General features: G+C 34.2%; 2 protein-coding genes across 2 annotated transcripts in view; both read left to right on the forward strand.

The window, feature by feature from the left end:
- Positions 1-3,148: 3,148 nt before the first annotated feature.
- Positions 3,149-14,346, forward strand: aqp10a (aquaporin 10a). The gene is made up of 6 exons (XM_023261851.3): positions 3,149-3,325; positions 5,096-5,222; positions 8,093-8,230; positions 8,331-8,449; positions 8,524-8,741; positions 13,187-14,346. The coding sequence occupies exons 1-6, from the start codon at positions 3,248-3,250 to the stop codon at positions 13,395-13,397; spliced, it is 891 nt and encodes a 296-aa protein (XP_023117619.1). The 5' UTR covers positions 3,149-3,247; the 3' UTR covers positions 13,398-14,346.
- Positions 14,347-18,467: 4,121 nt separating this feature from the next.
- Positions 18,468-20,999, forward strand: part of atp8b2 (ATPase phospholipid transporting 8B2) — a 51,363-nt gene continuing 48,831 nt past the window's right edge. The window contains exon 1 of the mRNA XM_035944263.2: positions 18,468-18,640. The gene's annotated coding sequence lies outside the window, so the exon portion shown is untranslated. The remainder of the gene's footprint in view (positions 18,641-20,999) is intronic.

Raw genomic sequence — 20,999 nt, forward strand, 5'->3', positions numbered from 1 at the left:
CTCTGTTTTAGGTTTTACAGGGTTAAACAGCTTATCTGACTCTCTGGAAATTACCAGTGATGACACCGTTTGTTCCACCAACGCAGTGCTTATTTGGATTACGTAATATATATTAGGAGTCCAGAGTTCAGGGAAAGAGGTCACGGCGCCTGAAAGGAACATCAAAAATAACAGTCCTTCTTAGATCATCCCTAATTATGTAATTAAATATATCATGATGGAAAGCATTTCATCAATGCACTTTGAGATCATCTGCAAGAATGATGATTAACAGCTGATTAATTTCAGGATAAATGTTCACATATAAAAATATTAAGCCCAAAATCATCCAGACATTTGGATTTATAGTGAATTTTTGTTTAGCCAACAGCTTATTTCTGGCTGGAAATGATGTAAATAAGCAACAAAACATGGTAAGACACCATGGTAGAGATGTTAATGAAGAATTTTTACATTTTTATTTTAAAAATCCATATCCAAAATTATTCATACATGTCAAAATTGTCGGAAAGTGTTGAGAAAATGCAGCTTCTATGATATTCTAAATGCTTTTGATAACTTCTGTCATGATCCACATTGTTCTAAAACACTATAAAATGAAAACAGCTGATGTACTAGTTGTCCAAATATTAATCAGAAATCAATACATACTGTAGGTAGTCAGTGTTATCACTTAAACACACTCAATAATTAGATTTAATATAATAATTTAATCATAATTAGATGAAAAATTTAGTTTTCTGAAAGAAAAACAATATTCCTGAATACATTTATATTCTTTCACAGCACACATATTTCTGAAAAAAACATCAATTTCCTAATTTGCTAAAGTTAAAGTAAAGCTGTGTTATTCTCCCGTTTCACTGTAGACATTGCAAAATATTTTAGAGCCATACTTGTTCTTGATAGAGAACATGCAAAAAGTAGTGTATCCTGCTTTTGTTAGTCAAATATGCAGCAGTGATTTGATTTGCATGTATAAAGAATTCTAAATTTTGACTTTTAGTGAATTTTTAATTTGACAATTTTGTTTGTTTTGGCTGGAAATGACATAAACCATAGACAGCAGGACATTTTGTTATTTATATTTATATATATTGTTTACTTTTTAACTAAAAAATTTGTCTAAAATTCCCATTTAAGTTTGAAATCTACATCTAAGGGTGATATTGAAGCTGTATTTTCTCCAAAAATTGCGTCAATTTCAAGAGAATTAAATATTTTGGACATTGGATTTGGAGAAAATATTAAAAAACAAAACTGCAATAGTCAAACGGCATCATGAACATCATCTAACATAATGTATTACTGTGAGGAAGTTTATTTATGGTGAATTTTTATCTGGCTAAGAGGTTTTCTTTGGCTATAAATGGCATAAACAAGGAACTAAGACGGAAAGACATTGTGCCAGAGATGTTAATGTTAAATTTTTACCTTTTTATGAAAAAATATGTCTAAAATTGGCATCTAAGCTTGAAATCTACATCTAAACATGATATTTAAGCTGCATTTTCTCCGAAAAAATCTCTGACATTTTCAAGAAAAATAAATGTTTTGGATGTGATATTTTAGAAATATGTATTAAAAACAATATTAAAATGGATAAAATGCCTCATTAACATCATCTAACACTATGTCTTACTCTAAAGGTAGACATAGTACACTGTTAAGCACACAATTATTTGTCCTTATTTCAAGTTTTGATTTATTTTTACCTTTTATTTGACTAACAGGTTTCTTCTAGCTGGAAAAGACAAAAAAGAGACAATAAGACATTATGTTAGACATTAAGGATCATCCATCCATCCATCCATTATCTATACACCGCTTATTCCTCACTAGGGTCGCGGGGGGTGCTGGAGTCTATCCCAGCTGACTCGGGCGAAGGCAGGGGACACCCTAGACAGGTCGCCAGTCTGTCGCAGGGCTACATATATAGACAAACAATCACTCTCACATTCACACCTACGGGCAATTTAGAGTAATCAATTAACCTCAGCATATTTTTGGACTGTGGGAGGAAGCCGGAGTACCCGGAGAAAACCCACGCATGCACAGGGAGAACATGCAAACTCCATGCAGAAAGATCCCGGGAAAGCCGGGACGCGAACCAGGGATCTTCTCGCTGCAAGGCGAAAGTGCTAACCACTACGCCACTGTGCAGCCCCACATTAAGGATCATTTTTACTATAAATACCACGTCTAAAATTCTATTCTAAGCTTCAAATTTACATCTAAACAGGCTATAGAAGCTGCATGGTCTCAAAAAATGGGAGAATTTCAAGAAATATAAATATTTTGCACATGACATGTTAAAAATATTTGTTAAAAACAACATTAAAATGAATAAAATGTATCACTAACACCAGCTAACAAAGTATATTGTGATGATGGTGATCAATCCCACAGTTTCATGCAAAATTATTTATTCTTATTCCAATTTTTTAATTATTATTTTCTAACTTTTATTTGACCAAGGAGTTTATTTTGGCTGGAAATAACATTTAAAAAAGTGACTAAAGACAGTAAGACATTGTGTTTTGGATGTTAATGATACATTTTTACTTATTTACTAAAAATACCATGTCTAAAATTAGCATTTTAACTTGAAATTTAATTCAAAACGGGATGTAGAAGCTGATTTTTCTCAACAATGGAAAAAAAATTGTGACAGTTTCAAAAAATATGACTGTTGGACCTGGCATTTAAAAAATATACATTAAAAAACAACACTGAAAGAGCTAAAATGCATTTTTAACATTATATAACACAATATTTTACTGTTTTTTGTCACTTTATATGTCATTTCCAGCCAGAAGAAACCTGTTGATTAAATAAAAACTCACTATAAATCAAAACTTGAATCTCAGCTAATGTGCAAACAGGTGTTTTTATGTTTATATAGTATTATACTTTGTTTATATAGCACAAATATGCAAAGACGCCTAATAGCCATAAACTTCTGCAGCTGATGGTATCATTATCAGGACTCTGCTGTATATTCTGTACGTCCTGCAGTTTATTACCTGCTGCTGTCATGACACAATCTCAGCATTTATGGCCTCTGCTGGTTTGGTCTAACGTGACGTTCCCTGCAGCAGCCAATCCTGAGGGGCGACGACCCAATAAATGGCTGACAGTGTTTGTCCAGAGCTCAGGAATCAGCGCTCGGCTCCTCGGATGCTCAGCTGGAAGTTCACAGACGCCGTGAGATGAGAAGAAAGATTTCATTTTTCCTCCAGCAAAGATGAAGTTTTCATGGAGAGTTAAGAGCGCTCTGGTGAGAGAGTGCATGGCCGAGTTCCTGGGAACTTTCGTCTTGCTGGTAAGTGACATCTCCATCTTTGATTCCATCTTTAATTTAGATTTTTAGGGCTCTTTAAGTCCTGCAAAAAAAAAAAAAAATGAAATAAAAATTTTAAAATGCATGTTAGAAAATAAATATATATATATAATAGCCAAAATAAGCCAGAAAGAGAAGCAAATATTAAACAATATAAATAGTAGTTATATATTATGCCCTAAATTTAAAAATTATTTTACTAATTTAAAACAAAAATTTTGCAATATTATGGCATAAAATTTAAATTCCTGTTGTCACTAAATTAACAAAGCTGCTGCAAATGAATAAATAGATTAAATATATTTTTATATTTTAAATTATAACATTTAAAATTATATAAATACAAATATATGAATAAAAATATATAAATTAAAATATTAAATTAAAATATATAAACAAAAAACTTAAATGCTAAAAAATTTATAACATTTTCAAGCACTTCTTTAAAATTCAGGTGACATTCAATATTCACTGTATTATTCAATTAATATATAGTTTCTTTCTTATTTTAACCCTGTAAAACTCAAATACAGAAAAAAAATGAGCAAAAATAATGTCTATACAATAAAAAAATAATAATTAAAAAACATAAACCGATGTTGTATTTTTGCAACGGTGGGTTTTTACAGGGTTAACTGAGTCAGATTACAGCTATTTAAAGTTATAAAAATCAGATCTATGCAAATTATTAACTAATTTAATAAAAAACTAAAATATGGGCATTAATAAAGGGTTCAAATTTTGAAAAATGGGATCATTATTTTTGTATATTCAGCACACTATCAAAAACTGAATCTGCCCTGCAGCTCTCAGGGATAAAATCTATAGATTTATTTATATTTATATCATAATATATATATTTAAAATAATTGTTAAATTAATTAAAAAATACAAATAAAATAAATACAATGATAAAATGTATAAGATATATTTTTTGATTAAATACAATTTGAATAAAAAAATAATGTTTGATTTTTTTTAAAAATAAAAATATCAAAGCATTTCATAATTACAGGTTATAGAAAATTGTTCAGCCTGTGTTTGTGCCTGCATGTTTCTCATTTTAGCAGATATTCCACAGTTTTTATTTTTTATTTGTTTGTTTTGGATTTGGATCTATACATTTAAATATTTTAGTTTATTTTATCTGCCGTTCATGAGTTTACTTTCTCTTTTTGCTGCAGTTTACGAGTTTAAAAGGGTTACACATTTAGTTATAAAGGCTTTGCATGAGTCACAATTTCTTTGTACCACTTTCTTCTAACTGTGCAAACTGCATCAGAGCCCATTTATTGTAACAACATGGATCCATATCCACCGAGTGTGAAGTAATTTGACTTGAAGCTTTTGTGTCATCGTGCTGGGAGCTGCACAAAACCTAAACGTAAGGTAATATGATTGAATATTAATGGTAATATAATTCCTGTAATTAATACATACTGCAGCGATGCTCATTAGCGATTAAAAGCCCATAAATGCTCCTCGGCTCTCATGTGTGTGTTTTTACTTCTAACATCTCATCTGCAGATAGATTTGTTATACGGTGTCTTTTTATGGTTGTTTTGATAAAACGGTTCCATTGTAAAGTGTAGCTTTATGAGAGGATAGAATGAATTATATATTTGAACAAATTCTCACCAGAACAAAAAAAAGTGCACCTGTATCTGTTTAAAGTGACCTTTGATGTCGGTATTTTTTTTTTCTGCAATGGAAGGATTGTTGAAGTTTGACTTCTCTTTATCTGTCCTGCAGCTCTTCGGCTGTGCGGCTGCAGCTCAGGTGAAAACCAGCAGAGAGACGAAAGGCATTTTTCTTTCATGCAACATCGCCTTCCCTGTGGGCGTCATGGCAGCCATGTACCTCACCAAGGGCATCTCAGGTAATATACAAAAAAAATAATGCCTAAAATGGTAATGAACTTTCTCCTATTTAACTCTCTCAACCAACACTGAAAGATCAACATAAAACCCAGCAGAACTTATCAGCCTGATGCTTCACACTGTGCATTTATTGCACTTATCTGCTGACAAGAGATAACAGATTTGTCTTTATTTCACTACAAAGAGTCATTATCAAGCTTAAAGTGATGGTTTGGACATTACTGACGGCAGATCAGCAAACTTTCTAAACAATGTGTTCTTGTTGCTTGGCTTAGTTTTCTTTTTTCCCTACTTCTTCACTATCTCATGCAATCAGTACAGCATACAACATAACAACAAGAAGTACTTTTCTCCTGTAATTGCTTTTAAACACTCAACTATGGTCACTTGAATATGTTTTTAAAAACAAATAAAAATCAGTGTTTGTATAATTATTCACCGCTTTCGAATCAGTATTTATTAGAGCCTGAAATCTGTGTTGATCTAAATCACTCTGAACATCTGGCTGCTGCCATTTTACCCCATTCTTCTTCAGGTCTTTGTCAAGTTATACTGGAATTATGAATTTACCCTCTACCTTAACAAGGCTTCCAGGACCTGCTGCTGAGAACATTCTCACATCATGATGCTGCCACCACCATGTTTCATACCATGATGTTGCCACCACCATGCTCCCCATCATGATGCAACAACCTCCATATTTCACATCATAATACTTCCAACACCAGGCTTTACATCATGATGCTGCCACCTTCATACTTCATATCATGATGCTGCCATCACCATGATTCGCATTATGATACTGCCACCACCATGCTTTACATCATGATTCTGTCACTTCTATACTTAACATAATGATGCTGTGGCCACCATATTTCATATCATGATGCTGCCCACAAAATACATTTTAAAAACTTTTTAAAACATTGTTAAAAAACCTATGTGATCCCCTGTGAAAAAAATAATTCCCCCCTAAAACTAATAACTGGTTGGTCCCTTGGCAGCAACAACTGCTGTTCAATATTTTCCATAGGTTGTGTCTAGCTAGTCTTTTACTTCTCCATGGAGGAATTTTGGTTCACTCTTCTCTGCAGAATAGGTTTAATTCAGCCACATCAGATGATTTTCGAGCATGAACTGTCCTTTTCAGGTCTTACTACAGCATCTCAACTGGATTCAAGTCTGGACTTTGACTCAGCCACTCCAGGACCTTAATTTTCTTATTTTTGAGCCATTGAGAGGTGGACATCAAACACTGAACATCATCTCAATACTCCATTCTGGCCATGAAGCATGGTGGTGGCAGCATCATGATATAAAGCATGGAGATGGCAGTATCATGTTGTGAAGCATGGTGGTGGCAGTATCATTACATGAAGCATGGAGGTGGCAGTTTCATGATGTAAAGCATGGAGATGGCAGCATCATGACGTGAAGCATGGTGGTGGCAGCATTATCATGTGAAGCATGGAGGTGGCAGCATCACAATATGAAACATGGTGGTGCTTGTGTGCTTTGCATCTTTGTCTTGCTGCAGAACCCATCTGTGTTGAGCTTTAGGTCACAGCACTATAAATTCAACATTGTTTTTCCCACCAACACTTTGTTGCGCACTCAGCCAACTTCGGTGCAGTAAATACTTCAAGAGCAATTCAGCTCGGACGAAGGGATGTGAATTTGGACCGAAGTTGCATCAGTCACGTTCCAAAGGTTAAAGGATTGTTTGGTGGAGTTTTATCTAAATTGAGGGTCTATTAATTGTACAGATAGTAAGGTCCCTTGAGGAAAACTGCTTGTGATGCAACACTACAGTGCTGATAAAATTATTCACCCCCTTGGAAGTTTGTCCCTGTTATTGCTTTTCAACACTGAATCATGGTCAGTTTATTTGGGCTTTTTTCCCCACAAGAAAAAGACTTATTACCAAAATAGATTCATTTCTTAAAGAAATTGAGATCATCTGAGTGCAGTGAATTCTAGTGAATGTAGCATAAAGACACCTGTATCTGAAAGATCCAGTCATTGGTGAATCCTGGCTGTAACTACACCATGATGACTAAAGGACTCTACAAGTAACTTGGGGACAGATGCAAGAAAATTTCCAAGTCACTAAATATTTCTGGAAGTCCAATTAAATTAGACATTAAGAAATGGAAGGAATATGGAACGTTTAAATCTGACTAGAGCACATCATCGTCAAAAACTGAGAGACCAAGCAAGAAAGACACCTATGACTCCTCTGAAGGAGTTACAAGACAGAGATGTTGAGGGAGGCCACCAAGACACCTATGACCCCAAGGAAGGAGTTACAAGGAAGAGACAAGTAGGGGAGGCCATCAAGACAACTATGTCTCCTCTGAAGGAGTTACAAGAAAGATTTAGTTAGAGAGGCCACCAGGATGCCTATGATTCTTCTGAAGGAGTTACAAGAAAGAAACGGGTGAGGGAGGCCACCAAGACACCTATGACTCCTCTGAAGGAGTTCCAAGAAAGAGACTAGTGAGGGAGGCCACCAAGACTCCTATGACTCCCCTAAAGAAGTTAGAAGCTTCAGCTGATGTACAATATTCAGGACTGCGCTTGTATTTTTCTGAGTCATACAGTATCCCACCATTGTGGTTCCGATATTGCCAGATTCTAGACAACCTCCTCGACACAACTATAAAAACATGGCAGCATTTGCAATTGCCTAACATGATTTATTCCTCCTGATATGAAGTCAAACATGAAAACTGTGCAGGTATTTCCATATCAAATGATAGAAACTCACCACTACATACACACTATATGGCTGCAGACAACCTGAAATCTTCTTACATTCCAGTTTATCTTCACCTTTAACTTCCACCTTCCTTCACGTCTTCCATAGGCGCCCACCTGAACCCATCGGTGACTCTGAGTTTCTGTGTTTTGGGCCGGGTGCCATGGAGAAAGCTGCTTCCCTACAGCCTCAGTCAGATTCTGGGAGCTTATGTGGCCTCAGGAGTTGTCTATCTGGTCTACTACGGTTGCTCCTTCTGCTTTTTCAGATTATTTTAGCTGTTCACATACAAATCTGCATGCAGTTTGCTCTGCTGTTCGCTGCATTACCCCTGTTTCTTTCACAGACGCTATAATGGACTATAGCGGAGGAGTGTTGACGGTTTATGGCCCTAACGAGACTGCAACTATATTCGCCACGTATCCCTCAGAATACTTGACTGTGGGCAGAAGTTTCCTCGACCAAGTGAGGGTGATTTACACAGAATCTGATCAGTGCTGAAGCAGCTGTTCCAATAATGAGTTTATCATTTTCATCAGGTGGTGGGAACGGCCATGCTGATGTTGTGCATCCTGGGTCTGGATGAAAAGAGGAACACTCCGGCCCCCAACGATCTGATTCCTGCTGTTGTGGCGGTGATCATCCTCGGCATCTCCATCTCAATGTCGGCCAACTGTGGTGCCGCAATAAATCCTGCTCGAGATCTAGGACCTCGACTTTTCACACTGACAGCAGGCTGGGGTACCGAGGTCTTCACGTGAGTAACTTATCTGATATTTAAAGTGCACAAACACAACTCTCCAGTCAGGAAATCATAAATATTTCTATATTTCTCATTTGCCCATTCTGTTCATTTGCACATTTCTGTATAATCTAAATATAGAAATACTCTCACTCTTGTAAATTCTGTTGATTTTTTCTATATTATACTTTAAACAAAACCTTATTTCACTTTATTTAATTTTCATTTTAATAAAATAAAATTTAATTTTACTTTATTTTATTTAATTTTATCTTCACTTTATACCCTAATATTTTATTTTGTCTTATATTGTGTTTTATATATGTATATATACAATTTATGTATTTTTATTTTAAATATTTTTATTATTATTAAATATTTATAAATATTTTAGATATCTATTATATATATATTTTTAAAAATCTTATTTAATTCAATTTCAATTTAATTTAATCTTCCCTTTATACTCTAATATGCTGTTGTTTTATATTATACATACAATGTATATATTTTATTTTAAATATGTTTTATATATGTATTATTATATTTTATATATTTTTTAAAAATATCATTTCACTTTTTAAAATTTAATTTAATTTAATCTTCACTTTATATCACAATATTTTGTGCTATCTTCTTGTTTACCTCTTTACCGAATATCTCTGCTGTTTTAACAACTTAATTTCCCTCTGGGGATTAATAAAGTCATCGAAGTCTAAAAAAAATACTGTCATTCTTGTATATTCTGTTGATTTTTTCTATATTATATTTTATATATTTTTAAAAAAATCTTATTTTATTAAATTAAATTAAATTAAATGTAGTGTAATTTAATTTAATCTTACCTTCACTTTACACCCTAATATTCTGTGTTGTTTTATTATTTACCCTTTTATTGAATATCCATGCTGCTGTAACAACTTAATTTCCCTAATAAAGTTAATAAAGTCATCAAAGTCTAAGTCTAATGAACCTGCATGACTCATTCAAGTTGGCAGTGACATTTGAACAAACTTGTTTTTCATTCTAGTAAATCTTTAACCCTGTATTTATCAGAATGTCAGAGATTATCACCAATTAGAACAAAAGAAACTTTAAGCATCAGCTATTTACAAATCCTCTGATTAGAATCTGCTGCAACCTTATGCCCTGAACTGTAGAAGAAAAAAATCCCAAACTGTAAAGCAAAGTATAAAAATAACACCAAATATCCAGATAATCATATTTGTTCTAATTAAATGTAGTAAAATCCTTTAATTTTACAGTCACACATAGTAAAAGAATGAAAAGTTTTTTTTTAATTATTATTACTGTCAACATGTAAATTACATTTTTCCCCCCTTGGATTTTATTAGATATTATCTGTAATTTAACAAACAGGACAAATCTGTAAAATAACAATTAAAAAGATCTATGATCTTTTAAATCCTTAATATAAATAATTTTTCTTTCAAATAATGTCAAATATCTGAAAAATATAGATTTTTTCTTGCTTTTAAATACTGTAAAAAAAATGGTGACATTTTAAAGCCAAACATAAGAGAATGAATGATATATATATCAATGAGTACTTTTTGCTGTGATTCTATTAGATCATATCTGACATTTTATGGTCAAACCTAAAAGAGCAAATTATCATTTATATGGGGATGTTATTTACAGTTGTAGCCAGTAAATACATAAAAAATGTATTATTATTATTATTATTATTATTATTATTATTATTATTATTATTATTATTATTATTATTATTGGTATTATTATTATTATTATTATTATTATTATTATTATTAATAATAATAATAATAATATTTATTCTTAGTAGTATTATTATAATCAGTAGTAGCATTAGTTTTATGATTAGTACTAGTATCATTAGTATTACTAGCATTAGTGTTAGTAGTAGTTGTATTAGCAGTAGTAGCTGTTGCTGTAGTTGTATTAGTAGTAGTAGTAGTTGTTGTTGTTGTAGTACTCGTAGTAGTTGTAGTAGTAATAGTTGTTGTTTTAGTTGTAGTTGTTATGTAATTGTTAAAAAAGAACTTTCTCTTTTTTCTTTTACAGTGTTTATGATCTTATGGTCCTGTATGCTTCCTTGGTTACGAAACCTTATCTGACCTTATCTATGTAAAGATTTCTTTCACACTACAGGGCAGAAAAATATCAACACAAGCTGACGGACGCAAAGACAGCATGACATCATCATGTACAGCTGATATTACTGATGTGTTTTAAATACCTCCCATTTGAGTTGCATTTCTACTGAATCAGGAGCCTTTTAGCTCCAATTTGGGCTCTACAAAGACAACAACAAAAAAGCTGCCTCTTCGGTGTTTGTCAACTTGAGCAATAAACTGGAAACTTTTATTTTTGCTACACTGTAAAAAAATAGGACAAAAAGTATAATTTAATTTGCACTGGGAGTTAAACCATCCAGTTCACAAGTGTTTTGTGGACTTTGGTATATCTGGTCCTTCTTCCAAAATGAGAGTTGCTTAAGTATTTTTGGCACCAAGTTAGTGTTGGATGGTTTTGCCCTTGTTCTCTGATCCTGTTGATGATTTTTATGGCAGGATCCCAACACACAACTAGGGTGAGGAGGGTTTCCGATTTGGGAACGTTAGAGTTGCATCTCTGTTGTTTTGCAGATGATGTAGTTCTGTTCGTTTCATCACATTCAGCATGTACTGGGGAGGTTTGCAGTTCCCTCCAAGTCTGAGGCCATGACCCTCTGCTCCAGTGGATTTTCTCTGTCTGGGTTGGGGGAAGTTGAGTGAAGAAATTTAAGTATCTCAGGATCTTTGTTTATAAATTACAGGTAAATGGAGATGGACAGTGATATTGGGGCAACATCAGCGCTAATGCAGGTGTTGTACCAGACTGTTGTGGTTAAGAAGGAGCTGAACTGGAAGTCAACGTACATTCCAATCATTACTTACTGTCAAGAGCTCTTGGCTGTTACCCAAAGAATGAGATCAAGGATACAAATTGCTTGTCTTTGTTGGGTGGTTGAACTCAGCCTTCAAGATAGAGAGAAGGTGTTGAACATTTGGCGGAAGTTCAGAGTAGCATTGTGGACTTCTGTGAATCTGGTCCTTTATCCAAAACGGCAGTTGCGTAGGTATTTCCGGCACAAAGTTCATGTTGGATGGTGGTTGCCCTTTTACTCTGATCCTGTTAATTATATTTATGGCAGGATCTCAACACACAACCAGGGTGAGTGGGGTCTCCGATTTTGGAACATTAAAATTGCATCTCAGCGATTTTGCAGATGATGTGGTTCTGTTCACAACCAAGTATGAAGCACCTCCAAGTCTAAGACCGTAATTCTCTTGGAAACCAATAGATTGCTTCCTCTGGGTTGGGGGTAAGTTGAGTGAAGGAGTTTAAGTATCTCGGGATCTTGTTTATAAATTACAGGGAAATGGAGATGGACAGAGAGATTGGTGCAGCTTTAGCACAAATGCAAGTGTTGTACCAGACTGTTGTGGTGAAGAAGGAGCCGAACTGGAAGGCAAATCTCTTGATTTACCAGTCAATGTACACTCCAATCATTACCTATGGTCAAGAACTCTGGGTAGTTACCCAAAGAAGTCAGCCTTAGAGATAGAGTGAAGATGTTGGACATTTGGAGGAAGTTCAGAGTAGCATTGCGGCCTTGTCGCTTTAACCCTCGTGTTGTCCTGTGGGTTAAAATTGAAGCATTTTAAAGTTTGAAAATGTGGAAAGAATAATATATTTTCACAGTGAAACTTCTGATGTCCACATTTTGAACATTTTTTGGTGGGATAAAAAGAAATGTTAAAAATGTTTCTTAAGAACATTCACAAAAAATCAACCGAAATTTAACGATTTTCGCTGGATTTTGATTTTTTTGTGAATGTTCTTAAAGAAAATATTAGAAGTTTTACTGATATATATGTAATCACTTTAGATATTTTTAGGATTTTTTCGAAGATTTTTACTCAATTTCTGAAAATATTTACAAGAACTTTCTTGCCAAATTTGGGGGATTTTTTAAAAATAAAACTTTGAAGGAAACTTTTAAGGAATTATTGGAGTTTTCTTCCTGAAGGTTTTGGAAATTTTCAGAAATTTGGGGAATTTTTTTTGCTAAATTTGCTGAGAAACAATTTTTTTTGGGTGCCCATAAGTGAAGACAACAGGAGGGTTAAAAGAAAACTGCTGAGGTGGTTCAACATCTGGTTAAGATGCTTCCTGGGTGTCTTTCCTTTGGTTTAATGGGCATGTCCAGCTGGGAGGAGACTCTTGGGTAGACTCAGAACTCTTTAGAGGGATTACATATCTCATCTAGCAGCTACCATCGCAACTCGACCCTGCATGGGTGGAAGAAAATAGATGGATCGGTCAATGAAAATGTTGATAAAAGTAATATTAATGACATGTTGGGAAACAAACAAACACTGTTTCACCCTGTTTACCTGTCTGTTCATCTCCAGGTGCTACAACTACTGGTTCTGGGTTCCTCTGGTGGCTCCTAATGTTGGAGCTGTTTTAGGTAGTTTCATTTATCTGGTGTTCATCCAGTGGCAGCTTCCCGATCCGGAGCCTCCAGAAAACGCCTCCAGTCTGTTCACCATCAGCAACAAAGTCAAACAACCGGCCACCACGTGGGAAAACGGAGATGAATTAAAGGCTGAACGTTTCTGATCGTTACTGCAATAAAAATGTGATCAAGGCTGCTGTCAAGATCAACACAGACACCTGAGAAACAATCCCCAGATTGTAGTAATATTTAATAAGTGAATATCTGCTGCTAAAACACACATACATCTTCTGTAAGCAGAAACATATTTTCTTTTCTGTTTCTGATCCATCTAGTTAAATGCAGCCAGTAGAGGCAGCTGAAACAGACAGTAAATGTGAATGAGAGTGAGAATAACCTATTTGCATTTACGTCTATGTTCCTGAGAATATTGATTTACTCTACTTTTTGTGAAACGCCTAACTGAACACTGTGTATGTTAAGTTATAAATACTTTAAATAAAAAATAAGCAGAACACTGTACTGTTTATTTTTCTGTATATTACGTAACAAAATAATTTTAATGTACAAATTTCAGTTTTATGTTAAAAAAAATCCAAGAATTTCATGCTTACTTCTTCATATTGATGAAAAGAAATATATACTGTATATATATTACAATATATAGAATTTGCACACAAATTATATCAACATATTTATGTTTTTTATCAGTTATATTTGGAGATTCACTTTACACCTCCAGAACTCCACAAATACTTTCGTATTTGTGGTACATTTTGTCACATCTGCTCAACTGGTTTTAAGAATTCAATAAAAATAACTTTTTCTTTATCCATTTTTGTGACCAAGTATTTCATATTAAAAGTATTCTAAATGTTTTGTGTTGTATTATTGTAACATGCAGCTACATATGGTTCAGAAAACATCAGTATTTGGCTCATGCATTATCAATTTCTTCTGCTAATTTGAGCTAAAAAAAAAGTGACTTTTCACGATGGCTGTAATTTTTTTCATAATTTTTGACTCACCAATAATCAGAGATTATTTGATCTACTTGTCCAGTATTGCAGTAGACAACAAATCAGGAAATATTAAATTATTTTTCTACTTACACACCAGTCTGTGCAACATTTACTTCTCTATATATATATTTCTACTCATGAAAGTACAATTTATATGTCCAATGTTGCTATTTTCACAGCCAGAAGAATTTGGATAACATGAACTAGTACTAATGTATATTTTTGATTTATTTTTATTTTTCTATTGATTAGTGTTTGTACTTTTCCATTTTTGCTGCTGTCACATTGCATATTTCTCCACTGTGGGATTAATAAAGGCTTATCATATTGTAAATAAAAGCCTAAAATGATGTAGAAACTCTACTTTAATAAAATGATCTACCAATATTTTAGTTTTGTGCTACAACTTGTCAAATCTGCCTCTTATTTTTGTGATCATTTAGTTTATGTTAAAAGTATTCTACAGGTTTAGTTTTGTATTATTGTGACCTGCAGCTACATATTTAGACATAGACATCTTTATTAATCAGAATATTAGGGTATAAAGTGAAGGTTAAAATAAAATGAAAATAAAATAAAATTAAATTAAATTAAAGTGAAATAGGACAAAAATATATATAAAAAAACATAGAAAAAATCTAAAGAGTAAACAAGAGCGACAGCATTTTTTAAAAGAGTATACAGAAATGTGTAAATGAGAAGGTAGGATATTTACTTAGAATATATGAGAATTTTCATGGTTTCTAAAAACAAAATGAAATAAAATAAAAATGTAGAAAATAAAATAAAACATACATATAGAAAACATAATATAGAAAACATTAACAATATACAAAAGTGACAGTATTTGTAAGTATGCAGAAATGTGCAAATGAGAATGTGCTTGGATGTGCAAATGACATAAGTAGGTGCAGATAAGTTTACAGATATATATTGATATGGTTCAGAAAATATCACTAAATGATTTCTGTATTATCATTATTTTTGTTAATATGAGCTCAAAGATGGAACATATTTCAACTCAGTTCTAATCAGAGATTATTTAATCTACTTCTCCAGTATTGCAGATTCTGAATTATTGACATGATCAGAAGTAAATAACAGTGAAAATGTCTCTTTTTTATGTTTAATAGCTACTGAGATATTGTTGAACAAACAGGCTCAAATATTAATGTGCAAAAAAAAAAAAAATTTAAAGTGGGTAAATCTAAAAAAAAAATCTTGGAAAGTATTTGCTATATCAAGCAAAAGTTTCAATGAATTCATTCAAAATAAAAGCTTAGGATTAAAAAAAAAGCTTTAAAATAAATAAATAATAAGTAGAAACACTCAAACCACATTCACTGTCTTTGTTGCTGACAAAAAACAACAACTCACAACAAAACTGTGTTTTCATTGTTGCTAGGCTACTTATTATAACATGAACTATATGTACTGAGAACAAGGTTAAATCAGAGACCTTCTTCAGGAAACTCAGATCTCCATCATGATTGAGTCCTTCCATCAGATTGCTTCCGTCTCTTGAGTCTATGTTAAATACACTCCAGAGAAGATTGTGAAACAGGTTGATTACAGAGAAATAACCTCTGAGGCTCGTTCAGGAAGGTCAACACTGAGTTAAATCAGCGATCTGGGATGCTGACATGCTCACAGACTATATATAGCTTTAATTCATGTGCAGTAATGAGACATGGCGGCAACAGCAATCTGAACGGTCGTGGCTGGACCACTTCAGGCTCTTATCTGCTGGAATATTATCAGGAAATGTCATCATGGTGACCACCGATGGAACAAAACATCAACCATTTCTCCTCTTTGCTAATGCCATGACTATATTTTCTGTATTAAGATAATAAACAGACATATGTGGGAACAATTATGACTTAATTGAACTACAAACATGGACTTTGCAGGAATAAAAACACTGAATTGTGGTGCAGTTTTTATGTCATGATCAGTAGTGTATGCATAACACAACTGTGGCCTCCAAACCAACAATCGGTGTAGATTTTAGGGGTAATGTTCACCAGAAGTTAACATTCTCAAACCAGCATTCAAAAAATGTTTTCAAGATGTTAGAAAGTGTTTTATGAAATGTTCTTGTGATGCAATATATTAACAAAGGTAGAACATTTTGCCTGCAATGTTCTGAGGATGTTTTGGGGAACACATTACAGAAAGTTCTCCAAAAAGCTGCAAAAAATACATAGAAAAATGAAACATGCTCTTAATGTAACAGCATCTGCAAAGGTTTTAAATAGATTTTCGGAGTGCCTTTAGAGAACTTTATCCTGCCTTTAAGAAGAACATTCTGGGAATTAAAAGAAAGCCTCCTGCTGAACACATTACTAGAACTTTACAGAACTTTCTCAGAATGTTTTAGAATAACAAAAAATTTCAAGTCAGGGTGAATGCATGTGGAAAATCCAAAAAGATCCACATATATTCCACTATTATTTCATCTGGTTTCAGAAGTTGGGGGTTTTAATTTACATAAATAAAGACATTTTCCCAATAAATGTATGCAGAAAAAGACACAAATTGGTGCAAAGAATCACCACAAAGAAGAAAATGAAGTGTTTGATGCTCAAAGACCCTCAGTTTTAAGCTGCATATAATACAATGTAATAAAAACACTGCAAAAAATGTTCATTTTACAGCTGATTTCTCTCAGAACCCTTGTTTTTTGTGCTGATAAGTAGAGATTAATACAATGAAGACAGGATGGGAATAAAATACAATCCAACTAACAAACTTTGGGTCAGTTATAATTATGTTTCTCTTTACAGACGTGTTTTAATGCCTTTCAAATACACTTATGATGTCAATTTATGCCTTAGATTCTGTAACAAATAAAATAACTAAATGAGATGGGTTCTTTATCCACGATCAGTGAATGTACAAATGCTTTTCATCTCATAAGTTCAATTTCTGCACTTGTATGATCTCCTACATCGCTAAAACCCTGTTCTGTATAAGTTTCTTCATAACCACGATCAACTTAAATTTTGCTCAAAGTGGCTTAAACTCAAAGAGCAAAGAGAAAGTATCGACTTTTAGCAGAAAAAAAAGGAAATGTCAATGTCTTAAATAATCTCAAAGCTCATGATTATTCATCACTGTTCCAAATTTTGATTTATGGTGATTTTTTATGGATCAACAGGCTTCTTCTGGCTGAACATTACATAAACAAATGGCAAAGGACAATAAAACGCTCTATTAAACAGCTGTTTGACTCATGTGGTGGAAAATAAAGTCTTGAAGAAAATGGTGTGGCTCATTTTGGACATGGACGTTTTAGTAAAAATGTTTTTAAAAACCATAATAAACACCTCTAACACAATATTTACTGCTTGTTTCTGTAAATTCCAGCCAGAAGAAGCCTATTAATCAACTAAAAAGTCACTATAAATCACATTTTGGCATTGTTATGAAAAATTGGGGGGTTTCGGTGTATAAAAAATGGCTCATGTGACACCATTATTATAGAATGTAGAATACATTATAGAACAGAAATACAGCAGAAAGAGTAAAGAGACCGCCACCATAATAGAAAAATTTATTATAAAGGAAAATATACTATGACACTAATTCCACAATAAAGTGCAAAATATACTGTCAACAAAAAAGTAATAAATTATAAAATGTACCATAAAATGTTGAATGCTATAATAAAAATACACAGTGAATAAGGAAATTAAAGTCCTGTAAACAGCAACGTGCAAAGAATGAGCGCAACAACAGCAGAAAAACAGAGAAATGCTTAAAATGATCACATAATTTACCTTTTAATTGCGAAATACGAATATATAGATTGTGGTTAACGTAGTATTTGTGCGTAATGGTGCCACTGGAGACGTTGGTGCCACATGTACAAAGTACGGTTTTGCATTATTTGTGCGTTATTGCGCTACTGGAGACGTTGATGGCGCTGTTGGGGCAGCAGAGGGCGCTGTGACTCTAAACTATCACTGGAAAGGTGTTCAGGATGTTAATGCGGTGCAGATTTACAAAATATAACGTGTTTAAAACTGAAGTTCACCATCGCAGGTTTGAATCAAAAACAGAAAAACGCATGAAATAAACCAGCGCTGTGCTTGAAGGAGCTTCAGTAAATTTGCTTTAGGTGGAGTTCGGATGGAGGTGGAGAGGGAGGTGAAGGAGGTGCAGTCCCCAGCTCCTCCTCCTGCCCTCCACCCGGAGCTCAGCCCGCCCTCACTTCACCTCAGCCCGGATCAGTGGAGCATCCTCCTCCCTCCGTGGCCTCCGATCACCTCCGATCACCTCCTCCAGCCTCCAGCGGCTCCTCAGCGGCAGCAGGATGAACCCAGCAGCAGCAGCAGCAGCAGCAGCAGCAGCACATCTGTAGGAACAGCTGGCTAAAGGTAGGATATGCTCCCTGTTCTCCTCTGGAGGCTTTTTAAAAACTTCATCAGCTCCACATATCGACGCTCGTGTCGGTTTTCATGCCGGAGCTCCTCTTACTGCAGCAGAGGTTCACTGTGAAGCAGCAGATCCAGTCCGTTTAGAGCTTAAAGTTACTGTTTCAGTCTGAACATCTCACGGAGTCGGAGCGAAAGTTCATGCTTCAGTTGCTGCTCCTCTAATGGAAGTCTGAGAGGCGTCCAATTAAACTCCTAATGTCTTCATGTCCATGCCTGTAGAGCTCCTCTCCTCCATAATGCATTCACTTAATCAGAATTGTTCTCCTCCTGCAGCCTGATAGCTTCATTTTGATTATTATTGTGTTCACATGGGACATTTTTATGCAGGTTTTGTGCACACAAAAAACCCTGCAAATAATGCAACTGTGCATAACTCAAAGTTTCTGCTATAATTGATCAGTTCTCAATCAGTTGCAGCAACATTTGAGCAGCTTCTTACAACCCACATGCATCAGGGTGATTTCGGTTTCGACCTGCTGCTGTTTATTTCCAGAAGTGAGAGTAAAACTGAGAGCTGCAGAGGTTAAAGTTAACTGAACAGTGTCCTCTTATACTGGGGTTTATTCAAAGAGAAACTGAGGCCCAGACTGGGATTTTCCTGTAAATTTACACTCTGACAGGCAGCTGTGGTCACCAGTATTCTACTATACAATCAGATTTATATATCAGAGACTATATGAGATGTATGGTTCAATATTGTGGCTAGACTTTCCAATAATAAAATGTATTTATAATGTGATCAACATTAACTCTAGCTGCCAGTACATTATGACATTTTCTTCTTTAAAAGTATAGAAACACAACTGTAAATGTACTATAAATGATAATACTAAATGGAATGTGCTTTCTGTCATTATGATCCAGAATTTCTATCTACAAACTCTGTTTAACATTTTAAAAAGGCACATAAAAGGATGAGGTAACTTACAGAACCAGTACATTACTGTTAGAGTGTGGCTGTGTTTTTCCACTAGTTTATACAATGAGATTTAGAGTAGTTTTTATTAACCCTTAGATGCATACGTGGGTCAAAAATGACCCAGTGAGGTCGTCTTCTTGCAATATCTTTATAATGAAAAGTTTTTATCATTTCATTTTCTAGCTATTCTTCAAAAAATGCTTTTGATATAGTTCCATTTACATTTTTAAGTTGCCTTCAATGATTTTAAAGAAATTGTAACATTAGTCTTACTACCCCAAGCTCTTTATCACTGATAATATCACACAAGAGCTGATGCACAAACTTGGAGGGATGAAGAGCAGCAACTGCTGGAGGAAAAGAGTAGAAAAATGTCAACAAAATGGATGCTGACATTCTTCTATTGATGTTCTGTGTAATATTCTTCTTTTTCAATTATAAAAATATTCAAAATCTGCTATAAAGTGAAAAATAAACATATTTAAAACAAAATGACATTTAAACGCATTGATTCATATATGGGTCATTTTTAACCCACGTATGGAAGAGTGTAGGTCCAAACGCTTATGCAGCTAAGGGTTAATATACCATTAATATTATCTGAATTCTTGTTTAAAGGAAGATACTGTGTGAAGCTGAACACATTAGACACTGAAAATGAGCAAAACCGACAGACAGACAGACAGACAGACAGACAGACAGACAGACAGACAGACAGACAGACAGACAGACAGACAGACAGACAGAGACAGACAGACAGACAGACAGACAGACAGACAGACAGACAGACAGACAGACACCCATCGTCACATAACTCCGACGTTCCTTGGCGGAGTCAAAATATATGAATTTTCATCAAGTCACTTGAATACCTCTAATTGAAAAGTATGAAATATTCAACAGTGACTGAGGTGATTTTTTTGGAAGGTGCATCAGCAGAGAAAACAGAAAGTAGTAAAGTTTGGAGCCATTCTCATGTAGTGTAACTCTGGCAAATACTTCCACACTAGTTTTTTTTTTTTTTTTTTTTTTGCTCATTGCATCATTCAGAGCTTTGTGTTGCTGGTTTAAATGGTCAAACTAATTAGTTGTGTTGCTTCGTTTGGCAGTTGCAAGCCAAGATTTCCAACTGACTTCTTTGCGCAACCAGATGTTCCTTTCCACCGTTTCTCTTCTGTTCCTGATCATTTTGCTGCACATGTGGAGTCTGCATGTTCAACAAACGCCGCATATCGTGTTAAAACTGTGACTGAAGTTTTCATGGCCAGTTATCTGATTAGTTGTTCGGTCTGTGAAACGTTGGAGAATGTTGAAAATCAGTGTTTCAATGACAGACGTTCAGTTTTATCCAAAGACATTCAGTTTACTGTCATAGAGGAG

This window comes from Amphiprion ocellaris, chromosome 9 (assembly GCF_022539595.1).
Source record: "Amphiprion ocellaris isolate individual 3 ecotype Okinawa chromosome 9, ASM2253959v1, whole genome shotgun sequence".
Lineage (NCBI taxonomy): Eukaryota > Metazoa > Chordata > Actinopteri > Pomacentridae > Amphiprion > Amphiprion ocellaris.